Genomic DNA, 14,428 nt, shown 5'->3' on the forward strand with positions numbered 1-14,428 from the left:
CTTTTGAAACTTGTCATGGGTCCATGCGAAGGCTCAGACCAAAATGCTGAGGACGAAGAGCATGGGTAACGGATAGTAAGTTTGAACAGTTTAAACAGTTACGTAAAAAAAGGACGTTTTACATAACTCTAATGAATTGACAAAGTCTTGTGGGGGGAAAACAGTTCCAGATGGCAAACATACGCAAGGGATTTAGTCAAACAGCTTTTTGGCAAGGATGATACGATTTTGTAATCATGTAGGAACCAATGAAATGCAAGATAAATCTGGCTAATGATCTCCAGTTATTGGTTAAAGGGGTATATTAGAGGGGACTTTCCTCCACTTGCTCACCTTTCCTATCAGCCCCACTAGCCTCTGGCACAATGAAGTGGGTAACCTTCCTCCTCCTCCTTTTTGTCTCTGGCTCTGCTTTTTCCAGGGGTGTGTTTCGCCGAGAAGCACGTAAGAATTTTATGTTTTTATGTCTCTGCTTTTATCTTCCTTTCCTAGTAATGGAAGCCTGAAGTTTCAAGAGTTTAACTTTTCCTTTAGCGCTTTTTTTTTTCCTAGACTGTGATGATGTTTTGCGTCTGAGAATCTTGTGTGGTTATATTAGTAACATAAGTGAGATACTGTTTAGATATCTTTGGTGACAATAATGGGGATTTTTTAAAAAAAGCTTTGTTTTAAGTTTCTTTTAATTTTAAAGAAATGCTAGACAGAAAGACTTAAACTACATCGGATACAGATGAAGACAGATTCCTCACAGCCTCAAATGGCCTGTTTACTTTCCCACTCTATACTAAAAAGTATAATGCATTGCTAATTTTATAAATGGAGCTTCCATTTGTGTTTACTTTTATTTCAGATCGTCTTAGTAGATACAGACATGACAAAAGCATTGACTTTTGGGCTTGAACATAAAGCTATAAATACTTAATACGGTTTAAAATAATATTCTTGGGGAAAGAATATTTCTTTAAATGTAGAAGAAAGGAACCATTGCTGTCTGCAGATTTTTCTGTAGGGATTAGCGGCAGGCATTTTAAGGGAATAGCTTAAGCTAGTGGAATGGAATAGGAAAAGTAGCATTACTATTAGCTGTCTTCATCAATATTTAAATATGTTTTGTTCCCCACAGACAAGAGTGAGATTGCTCATCGGTTTAAAGATTTGGGAGAAGATTATTTCAAAGGCCTGTAAGTTAAAATATTGAGAGTCAATCTAATGATTCCAATAGTATTAGTTCAGGCTCTAAAATGCTTTTTCTCACCTTGAGTGTGCAAATTGTAGAGTGGTGCTGTCCAGTAGATATGTCTGCATTGATGGGAAGACTGTCGCTCTGTGATGAGCAATATGGCAGCCAGAGGACATGTCACTGTTGAGCACTTAAACATGGCAAGTGTAACTGAGGAGCACACATTCAAATACTGTTTAATTTTAATGTATCTATGCCATGTGTGGCAAATGGCCATGTTACTGAAAAGAGATTCTGGAGCCCACATCCAACTTGTGAAGTCCGGAATCTTATTTTCTCTTTCTGGAAATGTCTATCATATTCAGTTCCTTGGACAGCTCACTTACTAACTCTTGGTTGCCCATCAAGATCCCATGATATCTTGAGGACATTATTTTGTGAAAGCAAGTGGTCTATAATTAAGTCACATCCTCAACCTTAGTAGTATTTTAATGTAGTGAAAAATGAGTATTTTATTTTTTACAAGTCAATAGTGTCACATATTCACATTAACAGAGGTATGTGGATTAGAAAAGAAATAACACAAAGGGCATGTGTAATGTCTAGCCTTGACAATGAGTGTATTTAGAACATAGTTGCTGGTTTCCCCCATGTTCGTAAACCTACTGACACACATATACATTTACACTTAAGCATGGTAGAAATGCGTATTCTTTTTGCTTGGAAAGGCATAGTTTCATGGTTATGCCTCAGAGAAAAGATGATTGGAATAGGCTTTCTAGATAGTTATAAGAAAGATATGCAAAATACAGAAGGTATATACACACACAATGTGCTGCTTAGGAGAGCCCACCACTTCATCCCAACGTTTCATTTCAATGTCTGTTTTTCAGAGTCCTGATTACCTTTTCCCAGTATCTCCAGAAATGCTCATATGAAGAACATGTCAAATTAACAAAGGAAGTAACTGATTTTGCAAAAACATGTGTTGCTGATGAGTCCGCTGCAAACTGTGACAAGTCACTTGTAAGTACATTCTGATTTTGAGGATCTTCTTTTGCGTTTTATGTAATTCTGGGCGTTTCAAAGGAAAACAAATCATTACTTTGTGGTGCTTGACTACCATGAAAATTACACAGAAATAGACAAACCAAAGGAAAGCAAATGAGGGGATTTTTATATGATTTTCTTTTGCTCCGTGGTTTTTAAAAAGTAACTTAGTCCATTAACACACTTTTTTATACTTAAATTTCCCTTAAGTGGTATGTAAAAGGCATAGGTCCAGGTTTGTATCACCAAATTTTATCAGCACATTCAGGTTTTTACACTGCTCTTTGGCTATGGAGAAAGTCGGGCACCAGCAGGAATTTGACAGCCTCTGTCTTCCGCTTAGCACACCCTTTTCGGAGATAAGTTGTGCGCTGTTCCAACTCTCCGTGACACCTATGGTGAGCTGGCTGACTGCTGCACAAAACAAGAGCCTGAGAGGAACGAATGCTTCCTACAACACAAGGATGACAACCCCAGCCTGCCCCCCTTCACGAGGCCGGCGGCTGAGCCCATGTGCACTGCCTTTCATGAAAACCCTACTTCGTTTATGGGACAGTAAGTACCCAGATGTCTTTAAAATAAATTAAAAACTGGGAAAAGCCTGTGTCAGTAACACTTATATGAATAGTAATCAAAACTTCAAATATGAAGGTTTGACCTTGAGATGACTTTTAAAAACTATTTGATACCACAAAACTATATACAATGACAATAAAAAGATGAAAGATATTTTGATTTTGAAAACAGATATGACCTGTATGGGAAAAAAATCTTAGGCTGAGAAGTTGTGAAATATTCTGAATGTGTATTTGTGTGTGTGTGTGTGTGTGTGTGTGTGTGTGTGTGTGTGTGTGCGCGCGCATGTGCCTGTGTGGTGTTCATGTTCTCTGGGTCAATTTCATTTTAGTCAGCAACATCACATCACCTAAATTTAACTATTTACCAGAAATGCACACATGTGAATCTTCACACACAGACACACAAATTTAATCTCCCCTTTCTCACTTAAGAACAGAGGTAGCCCATCACTCATCGATGGCCATACTGTGTAAAACTGGTCAATTACAAATCTCTGGGTGTGAGCTGCCTCTAGCCATTTCTGTAGTGTTATGTGCTGTGGGAACCAATGGCTTGTTTTCTTCTTTTTCCATAACTCAGCTATTTGTATGAGGTTGCCAGAAGACATCCATTCTTCTATGCCCCGGAACTCCTTTACTATGCTGAGAAGTACAGTGCAGTTCTGACTGAATGCTGTGCTGCAGCTGACAAAGATGCCTGCATGACCCCAAAGGTAATCAACCCCCGGAAGGGCAGAGGGATGTGGAAAAGAATCACTTGTATCCCAACCTGAGATTTTGACCATCTTATGGCTAAATTTAGGAAACCCAAATCTCTGTATAAAACTTCTCTAGGTGATGGTGGGGGAGGAGGTCCCCTTCTGTCACAGGTCTAGGGCAGGGAAATAGAGCGAAAGAGGGAGGGAGAAGGGAACAGGAAGATACAAGTGAAGGAATAACGATCGGGATGTAATCTGAATAAGTTGTTTAAAAAAAAACACTGGGGAAAAATATGATATTAAAAGGAAAATAAAACCTTCCTTATGTGGTTAGAAACCTTCTTCTGTCTTAAGTTACCAGTGGATTTTTGTCCTAATATCTTTCTTCCTTCTACAACTTAGCAGCAATGGTCTGAGAGAGAGGAGGTGTTTGTACGTGTGTTTGCTTATCTTCTCGCTTTGTATGGTTGTGACTTCTGCAGTAAAAGCCATTTGTCAAATTGGTCAGCAAGGGCTAGGGCTTTTTTTTTTTTTTAAGTTTTTTACCCAAGACATTTTACTGGAGGAAGAATTCGAAGAGGAGAATGTTACTGAGGCTAGAAGTTGGGGTCCATTCCTTCCTTCCATACATGCTTATTATGCACATCATTCGTTTTTCGGAAGCACTTACTGATTTTTGTGAAAGTCAATGGAGGAGGGACTGATATGAATCGGTCACAGTATTAAGAAAAACCAGTACAGGTGTATGTCCTGGCATAGCCCCTTTCAGGACTCTGCCCCTGGCAAGGTTCCCACGCTGCCGCCTCCTCCTCCTCCTCCTCCTCCTCTTCTTCTTCTGATTTATTTGTTTATTATTTATACAGTGTTCTGCTTGCATGTACACCTGCGGGCCAGAAGAGGGCACCCGATCTCATTATAGACGGTTGAGAGCCACCATGTGGTTGCTGGGAATTGAACTCAGGGCTTCTAGAAGAACAGACAGAGTGCTCTTAACCTCTGAGCCACCTCTCCAGCTGCCCCATGCTGCTTTTTAAGTACCTTCAGGCCTCTACTGTGACCAGACTGATTTTATTTTCCCCTTAGATATCAAAATAATCAAAAGAGAATACTTGTGCATTTAGGTGTAAGTTATCTTTTAAAATTTTCGCTTGGATGGAAAGTGCAACTAAATGGCAGAGTTCTTGCCTAACATGCACACGGTCCTCCTTTCAACTCCCCACACAAACCAATTATCTTGGCATGGTGCTGTCTGAAAATTTTGAAAGTGTGTATAGAAGTGTTCTTTTCCAAATTTTTTTACAACTGGATTCTTTTTTCGTAGCTTGATGACCTGAAAGACAAAGCGTTGACTTCATCTGCCCGCCAGAGACTGAAGTGTGCCAGCCTGCAGAGGTTTGGAGAGAGAGCTTTCAAAGCATGGTACATAACTTTATTCTTGATATCACAGTCTGTGCCTTTATACTGATAACTGTCAAATGAAAAAGGCTGTGCCTTTATGTGGCACTTTATGAAAAGTTGACAGAGGTGAAATCCGAATAACAGTAATAATTTGACATTTTTTGCTTCAGTATTTTTGTTTTAAATTGCTAAGGAATTTGGAAGACTTTTTTTTTTTTTTTGTCTAAAAGACGACAGGTATTTAAAAAATTCCAATTGTTTATAAAGACAGGAAATCTCATTTTAAAGGGTTAAAAAGATGCAGTCCTAGTCGGGTAATTAATTTGCTTAATGTACTTTCCCTCAGCCTGAAAACGACTGCTTTGTGTCCTGATTATTAAATTCAGCCATCAAGCAACCTAGAGTTCCTACTTTGAATTTTCTTATACCTCCCATTTTGTTCTTAATCTCATGTTTTTGCTCGACCTTTTTTTTATTTTTTTTATTTTATTTTATTTTTTTTTTACTTTTATATGTTGTAGCAGGGTCTTGAAACATCCTTTGATAAAGAAGTCACGAAAAATACACACCTGGTAGTCAAAACAAAAACAAAACAAAACAAAAAAGCAACACAATAGGAATGAAAAACGGAGATGGCAGATGCTGCAAGCTCCCTAGACTCTGTCAGCAGAATTACCTTCGCTGAGTCATTCCTACTGTCGAAATTATTAAAGCCAACAAAACCAATAAGCATAGCGACTCCAACATCAAACGCGGCACCATTACACGGGCTGTGGCTGGCTCTTGCAAAGGAGTCTCCTTATTGGAGCTGAAGTCCTGAAAATTATTTGGGAAACAATAAGACTCTCGGGTTCTTACATCTTGTTATAGAGTTCAGGGACCGTCTGCTGGGACCATGTCTTGGCAGAAGGACACTATGATAAGAACTCTCCAATTCCCTAGATGTTAAGAATTATTCCCCCGCCCCTCCCTCCCCGTCCCAGACCTTTAGGATTCAGAAAGATACGTCTCAAGACAAAAGGTAACAAATCTTCATCTCCAGATGAGAAAACGCTTTCCTACCATTATGTAATTGAATCTCCCAGACCCTTTGATTTAGTGGGTTGTGACTCTTTAAAAGCTGAAGGCTGCCTGGGGTCACCCTGCTAAGATGTGATTAGCCTGGTGACAGAAGTCTCAAAGGACTCAAAACTTGCTGCCCCTCGGACTTGCTGCCCCTTTGGGAGTTCTGTGATTTTAATTTTATGAGGCATTAGCTTTCCATGCCCCTGCCCCCATTCCTCCAGTAGATAATTCTGCCAAAGGATAGGATAACTGTCACGTCTGACTAGCACTGCAAAAACTAGTGAATGTTTATAATTTTCACATTTCAGTCAGTTTTGAACTGGTCTTGTTATAAATGGTGTCTTTTTTTTTTTTTACTGCCTACATACAAGTACAATATGATAATAATTCTTTGATGGGAATTTTTCTTTTTTAGGGCGGTCGCTCGTATGAGTCAGACATTCCCCAAAGCTGACTTCGCAGAAATTTCCAAACTGGCAACAGACCTTACCAAAGTCACCCAGGAGTGCTGCCATGGCGACCTGCTGGAATGCGCAGATGACAGGGTAAGGAGCCATTGCATGCTGTGAATCAGGGAGTGCGTAAGTTTATTTGTCTTCATCACTGAGCACTGATGGTGTTTGATGTGGCCTTTACTCTACCAAGCTTCCTTTGCTTTGGGGGCTCTTTCTAGGAAAAAACAAAAAACAAAACAACAACAAAATACAGTTCTGAATTAGATGGCCTGAAACACCTTCGTTGAGCCAACACTCTGAGAAGAGTTAATCTCAAAGAGAACTGTTACAAGTGCAAATTTCTAGGATGTTTTGGGGGAGAAAAATAGGGCTGGAGATTCCCTAGATCGGAGAGGATTGTAAAAAAAAAAAATAATGATACATTCATCCCTCCATAGTCTTTCCCTTAATTAACTGTCTGTGTTAAATACATGGAAATTCACGGTGACCTCACCTTTCTCCAAAGCTTTACTATTAACTTCTTCACCGCCCCCTCCAAAGACTAAAAACATAACCAAATGCCAGAATCTTCTTCTGCAATAACACCTTCTGGAAAACTTAAGTCAGCTATTTTGTGTATGTAAGCAAGGCCTGTAACTAGGCTCATTATTGATCAATTATGCCTCACATTTTAATGAGTTACTTAGTTTCAAAATGCCTGCCCTTAATGAGGGAGGAATATTTTTTTTAAATTAGCACTAAATTTTATAGAAAAAAATAACCTGAATTATCTTAGTCATAGAGGCATGAAATTAATTAATAGTCAAAATTAATTAATTTAAATAAATAGTTACCTTGTTTCTGAACTGTCTTTCTTGACTGTAATTGGAATGGTTCGGCCATAGTGCCTGAGTCCACAGGCTCTGCAGTACTGAGCTGGTGACAATGTGCTCACAGAAGTGGCTTTGGTTGTGTACGGCCCAGATGAGTGCTCTTCACTCACATAACAGAAGTGCAGGGACAAAATGTAGCAAAGATAATTTCTCTTCAACGTGGTTTTTTTTCTTCCCCGCAGGCGGAGCTTGCCAAATACATGTGTGAAAACCATGCATCTATCTCCAGCAAACTGCAGCCTTGCTGTGACAAACCACTGTTGCAGAAATCCCAGTGTCTTGCCGAGGTCGAACATGATGACAAGCCTGGCGATCTGACTTCGATGGCTGCTGATTTTGTTGAGGATAAGGAAGTGTGCAAAAACTATGCTGAGGCCAAAGACGTCTTCCTGGGCTCGTGAGTATATGCCTTTCCTTTCATATTAAACTGCGACTGCATCCAATACACTAAACGGCCCTTAGAGACTTCACTCATTTCTAGAAGAAAAAGAAAAAAAATTAATATCATCTCTATTCATGCACTTGTTGAGATACTTTGGAGAAATAGTTCAAAACAAACCAGAAGAATTATGAATCAAACCTTTAGTATGTGCCAGCCACTGGGTGCTGTGATAGACTGTGCCATGTATTTATACCCACACACCTCGAAGGAGAGATGCTACGTTATCTCCGCTCTACCATGGAAGAAATTAATGTGCTGATAGTCATAGCAAGTTGCCAGTGCAGAACACTAAATGTGTTGCAGTGGCAAAGCTGAACCTGGGACCTTATTTCTGCATCTCAAGTTCTTGCCGCTTAGATTCCCGCATGGAGCTCATGCCAATGCAGGATGTCTGGAGTGTCAATCACTATTGAGATTAGCCATGTGGACTCGATGACTTACCCATTCATCTAACCCGGCCTGTGTTCATCTCAATTAGGTTTTTGTATGAATATTCAAGACGCCACCCTGAATACTCTGTGAGCTTGTTGCTGAGACTTGCCAAGAAATACGAAGGCACCCTGGAAAAGTGCTGTGCTGAAGCCGATCCTCCTGCATGCTACGGTCACGTGGTAGGTTTCCGTAAGTAAGCCAAGGACGCTGCAGTGCTGACGGCACTTCCAAGAAGGAGAAAGGAAGCAATGAACTAGTGAGGATCGATATATAGGCCAGTTCAGATGTTGCCTTGAGATGGAGGCAGGTCCCAGCTCTTCAACATTGTAGGATAAACATTTTGGCTAAATGTAAGGAAACTGTAAGGAAACTCATAAGGACCGTTCTAGAAAGGGAAGGCTTGAAGACCGAGTCTTGACTTGCACAAAATCTTGATTGTAGCTTTCCCTTTTTTTTTTATCCTCTTGAGAATAAAATAGGAGAATAAATTCCAATGCCAACCAAAAGAGAGATATTTAACTCAGGTTTAAATTAAAGACCATTAACCTGATTCCCCAAACTGTCAACTACTAGAATTAATATCTCAAAGGAGTTTGTAAATACTCTTTAAAATACTTTCAAACACTTTGGAGTAATTTTAGGAGAAGTTATGCTTGCAAGCTTGCAAGCTTGTTGTGTGGGGGCGAGGTACATCAGGATTCCCGTCAGCGCAGGGACTTAGAAGCAAGCCATGTTTGACAAAGAAACTGGCTGAGGCTGGGGGTAGAGCGCTCATCTCAGAGACCTCAAGATCCAACTAGAGAGATTGGCTACAGTGATGACCGTCTGTCTAGTCAACTGTGGTGCACCCAGTGTGCTTTTAATTTCATCCACTTTTGTGGGTCAACGGGACAGTTCTGGCTGCGAGTAAAACTTACTGCTACCGTAGAGGGGAATCACTGGAAGCTTAGACATGGGAGGGACACGGCAAGAAAACAAGACCGTTGCCCTGGTTCACAGCCACTGACTCCCAGGGCCTGAAGATTCTTACTGGCTTGTACCAAATGACCTTGCGGGAAAAAAAGGAACAATTTAAATGGGAAGTGCCCCGGACTTGGTACAGGAGGAAGGGAGAAGTGGAAAGTGACTTACTTAGGGCTCTCAGGAAAGAGGCTAAAAACACGGCTCTTTTTGTGTTGCAGTTTGAGGAATTTCAGCCTCTTGTGGAAGAGCCTAAGAACTTAGTCAAATCCAACTGCGATCTTTATGAGAAGCTCGGGGAGTACGGCTTCCAAAATGCGTGAGTAGTTTTAGCAGCTACTTATTTCCTTGATCAACGCGTAATCATTTAAAGCAATATATAGGTTGCTTAGCATATGGCTTTAGTAATGAGAGCACAGTATTTATGATCCCTATCTATTAAAACATTCTGGTAAGGCAAAAATAGCTTCCTTGGAAGGATGGAAAGGGTTATATTTTTTTTCACCTCTATCATTTGAGTTTAGAACTTTACTTAAAGCACCACTGAATACATTAATGCCACTGGGATAGAGAAATGTAACTCACTTTCTTATGGTTTGAGTACAGATCGAAGACTAAAATCATATGCGCCAAATAAGCTCACAGGACAAGGTGAGCTTGTTCTCACCCTAGAAGTCAACATACTTTGATTAATAGGAAAAAAATGTTAGATGGTTTGGGGTGAGTTTTATCTTCTTGAAATATATTAGGTCAGTTTTCTGCCTGGATTAAAATGTGTAAGTTTTTTTTTTTTTAAACAGCATTCTAGTTCGTTACACCCAGAAGGCACCTCAGGTGTCAACTCCGACTCTCGTGGAAGCCGCAAGACACCTAGGCAAAGTGGGTACCAAGTGCTGTGGCCTTGCTGAGGAAAAGAAACTGCCTTGTGTGGAAGAATATGTGAGTCTTTTAGAAATTGACAAACCTAACTTACAGGACCGAGGGTGCATGGGTATCCGTAGCTGGGACATGGCCACCCATATTTAACTAAAAGAGAGACAGTTTTAAAAAAATAAGTCTTGCGTGTTTAGCTTCAAAAAATAGATAAATTACTGTGCCAATCAAAGCTGGCTTCCTAGCTGCTAATTCAATATGGTGGCTCTTTTGGCGCACCGGAAGTGGGTGTTTGCGGAACACTTGTGAGTTGCCTGCTCTGCTGCCTCTTCTTTAGCTGTCTGCAATCCTGAACCGTGTGTGTGTGCTGCATGAGAAGACCCCCGTGAGTGAGCAGGTCACCAAGTGCTGTTCTGGATCCCTGGTGGAACGTCGGCCATGCTTCTCTGCATTGACGGTTGATGAGACATACGTCCCCAAAGAGTTCAAAGCCGAGACCTTCACCTTCCACGCTGACATGTGCACACTTCCGGAGAAGGAGAAACAGTTAAAGAAACAAACGTGAGTGCTATTTTCTTATTGCTTATGGATTGATAGTGAGAACCTGTCAGTTGTCATTTGGACAATTGTTTTTGACGCAGTGATTATGTTTCTTAAAGAGAAGTGTTAGATGTTGGCATTACCAAGTTGAAAGAGTGTCAGAGTTTTTTTTTCTGTGTGAAAAAAATTGTATTAAAATTTTTCATAGAAATTATCTTTATTACTGTGGGTAAAACCCACAGTAGAATATAATTCCAGTGGAGGCACAGTAGAAAATGCTAACCACTAGCTGGTGAATTTGTATAGATAGAAAACTTGGTCATAGAAATCATAGGATAACATAATTCAAGGTATGAATAATGGCTTTCTGCCCTAATGCAGGGCACTTGCTGAGCTGGTGAAACACAAGCCCAAGGCTACAGAGGCACAGTTGAAGACTGTGATGGATGAATTTGCAGCTTTCCTGGATAAGTGCTGCCAGGCTGAGGACAAGGAAACCTGCTTCTCCGACGAGGTAATAGAGCTTTCTGCATTTTGATGTGTTCGGTTTCCATTTGGTCAGGTTTAGAGTTTAGGCGCTCACACACTGAACAATGCGATCAATCTAGATTTTGTTCACTACATAGCTGTAATCCAAACTGACTTATGTAGCTCTTGGTTTTTATCTCCTATACCACACTGTGACATATTAAATGTTTATAATGGCCACTCAGTTCCAAAGGGTCACCCCTTATGAATACAGTTAAAAATACTAGTAAGGCTTAGAATCATTAACTCATTTAAACCTGGTCCTGAAATGTTACTTTTTGAATTGACTTATTTTTACACATGAGTAGATAACATTTACAGTTACATGTCTGAATCATTTCACATTTCGTCCCATGGCCTACCGGCAGTTTATTGTATGATTTTGGACATGACAGATGTCAGTGAGCTTTGCTTTAAGAATTATATTAGAACCATAATTAAGTGATGGAAGGCTATGAATTTACTTTGTCATCTCTGTTGACTGTGCAAGAGGAAATTGCAATAGTATTGCTAATATTTTTCTAACATCTGTCATTTCTTTGTTTTCAGGGTGCAAAACTTGTTGCTGCAAGCCAAGCTGCCTTAGCCTAAACACATCATAGCCACAAGCATCTCAGGTAACTATACTTGTGATTTTGGCTTAAATTTTTCCTAAAATGGCCCTGATTTGATGACCATTTCCCAAGAGACTCCCAGACTAGCACCAGGTACCACTCCTTGGTCCTCACATACATTCACTGATTTGGGTTCCATTTACAGATAAGGAAAGGAATACATAAAGGGTTAGGTTAATGCAATTTACCCAAGAGGCAGCCAAACTAGGGAAAGAAGGAGCCAAAATCCAAAGTTCAAACCAGAGCCGGAGAGTTAGTCATGGTTTTTTTCTGATTTTCATGAACCACTACATGGAGTCACCCATGTTAGCCCAGCCAAGATCATTCCAGAATGAAGCTGACACCAGATAGATGAAAGAGCATTTTTGGGTCAAAACAGTTGCGTATCAATGGCTCCATATAGTTCGACCCAGTAACTTTGTAATTCATTTCACCAGAAGGAACAACGGAGCTATTATATGAGGGGTTCCTGTTTCATAATAAGTGACCTGTTTCCAAATTTCTCATGTGTCACATGCTAAGCTTTAACAGAGTTTACCTTCTTAAGGCTTCAAACAGCCTCCTTTGAAAATATAGATAGTTGAAAACAGCTATGTTGAACAATTTTGTTACTAGCATTTTGGGAGGGAGCTTATAAATTAGGGTAACAATGGAAGAAGATGCAAAAGGAAATTATTTCTCCATATGAAAATACATTCTTATTTTGTATTCAAGCAAATAACCTATGGATGAGGGTTATTTCAACATTATTTCAGCTCTAGAAGGAAAGGAAAAATTTTCAGCATTCTGATTAGACAGCTTTCACTTGTAATAAATTAGGTATAAGTAGGTCCTGAGAAATGGTGGGACCCCTGCCTTTGAGGACTCTGATTGGGCCAGTGACAAAGGGGGAGTGTCACACCATGTGCCAGTGTGCCGTCTGCCCACCGAGAGGGGCAGATCAGCTAAAGTCTAGTTTATGCTTAGGCTGTCTACACTGGGGAAATTTGCAAAAAGCATCTAAGAAACTCAACATTCCTAAAAAACAGATTTGGAAAACATATTTCATCTTCCACAAAACACTTACATTTCTCCTCTTTTTGTTCTTTTTTTTTTTTTTCAGTCTACCCTTAGACAACAAGAGACATGAAGACTCAGGATTCATCTTTTCTGTTGGTGTAAAGTCAGCACCCTAAGGAACACAAATTTCTTTAAACGTTTGACCTCTTCTCTCTGTACTGCAATTAATAAAAAATGAAAAGAATCTACTCTGTGGTCCAGAATTGTATTTTCTAAAGATGTGCTTCACCCTCACAGCCTCGTTGGCTCTGGGAACCCATCACTTTTTTCCCTGGCTTCGCTTCAGCAAAGACTCTAGCTCCATGGGCAACACAGTGAAAATACATGTTGACATTCTTCCAAGCTATGGGCAGTGGGCGTATAAACCAATATTTCAACATTATTATATTCTGAATGAGAGACTAAAAGGTTATGAACCACAACTTTCCCTTGTCACTGGGACTTGAAGAATGATTTCGGGACAAAGGAGACAGGAATGGCTTTAAAGGCCATAAACTAGTTTAACTGGTAAAGTAGGTGATCTGAGAAAGAGTTGTTACCTTAGTACCACTCAGGATGACAGCGCAATCCCCTGAGAGGCCATGTTGGAAGAGGGAGCTGGGTAGTCTGGAGGGGTGCTGAAACACATTGGGTTGACAAAGCGCAAGGGCTGCATGGTGGAAGAGTCATTTGAAAAGTGTAGGTGCTACATTTTAATGCTAGGTTCTTTTCTCTGTCCTGGGAGGCAGTTCCTCATATATACTTTGGTCTATAGGAATTTTATAGACTTATCCAAGCACTGTCTGGAATTTATATGCGTAGTCACTTATAGCCACATGAAATTATTATCATCATCATCATCATCATCATCATCATCATTATTATTATTATTATTATTATTATTATTATATACTTGGCTTCAAATTGTCCATATTATTCTACGACTCACTCTTATCAATCCTTTAGAGCTTCACTTTAAACATTGTACTGGAAACGGTTATGGCAGCACATGTAAAGAAAAGTCCTTTCCAATCCTCTGATACCATACTTTCCTTTCCTCAGCCTGTGCTTTGGCTTCCTGGTGAAAGTGTCAGTGACAGAGGAAAGGCTGGAAGGTTAGGATGGAAATTGGGCCCTGACTTGATGGAAACCCAAAGTTTAGCCAGACAAATTGAGTAAGGTATTGCTATTAATCTGGGTCAATAAGGGGCCAGTACTAGATGCACGGTCTGGCGGACACTGTCTCAGTAACCACTCCTACATACCAAAGGGGGAGCTTAAAGCTTAGAGACAATTATGCCTCCCAGTGCCCTCACATTTCCCTGAGCCACCACATTTCCTGCTTCCTGAAGAGTCAACACAGGAAACTAAAGAGCCCAGTCAGTTCTGGTTTTGAGAGGTATCTGTGGAAGATAATTTCAATCTGTCTGTCATCTATCTGTTTATTTCTGTATTTTGCCTCGTGATCCAGAAGCCTGGGCTACTAGAATATTGTAGGCCTTGTGTGTGTGTGTGTGTGTGTGTGTGTGTGTGTGTGCGCGCGCGTGAGTCTGTGTGTGTGTACATGTGTGTGCATGTGTGTGTGGGTGTGTGCACGTGTGTGCATGTGTGTGTGAAAGCTGGACTCACAGCGCACTGAGAACACAATAGTAGTGTCAACATGATTTAGTATGGGGTGTTAGGTCCATCGGTTACTTCTTTAAAG

At 40.3% G+C, this 14,428-nt stretch overlaps 1 protein-coding gene across 1 annotated transcript; it reads left to right on the forward strand.

Annotated features, from left to right (window-relative positions):
- The first annotated feature begins 287 nt into the window (after nt 1-287).
- On the forward strand, nt 288-12,932 carry ALB (albumin). The gene is made up of 15 exons (XM_084760065.1): nt 288-444; nt 1,124-1,181; nt 2,074-2,206; nt 2,574-2,785; nt 3,389-3,521; nt 4,828-4,925; nt 6,385-6,514; nt 7,479-7,693; nt 8,217-8,349; nt 9,352-9,449; nt 9,931-10,069; nt 10,341-10,564; nt 10,925-11,057; nt 11,621-11,688; nt 12,788-12,932. The coding sequence occupies exons 1-14, from the start codon at nt 366-368 to the stop codon at nt 11,660-11,662; spliced, it is 1,827 nt and encodes a 608-aa protein (XP_084616191.1). The 5' UTR covers nt 288-365; the 3' UTR covers nt 11,663-11,688; nt 12,788-12,932.
- Nucleotides 12,933-14,428: the final 1,496 nt, after the last annotated feature.

The sequence above is a fragment of the Acomys minous genome (genome assembly GCF_964271855.1).
Source record: "Acomys minous genome assembly, chromosome: 15".
In the NCBI taxonomy this organism is placed as follows: domain Eukaryota; kingdom Metazoa; phylum Chordata; class Mammalia; order Rodentia; family Muridae; genus Acomys; species Acomys minous.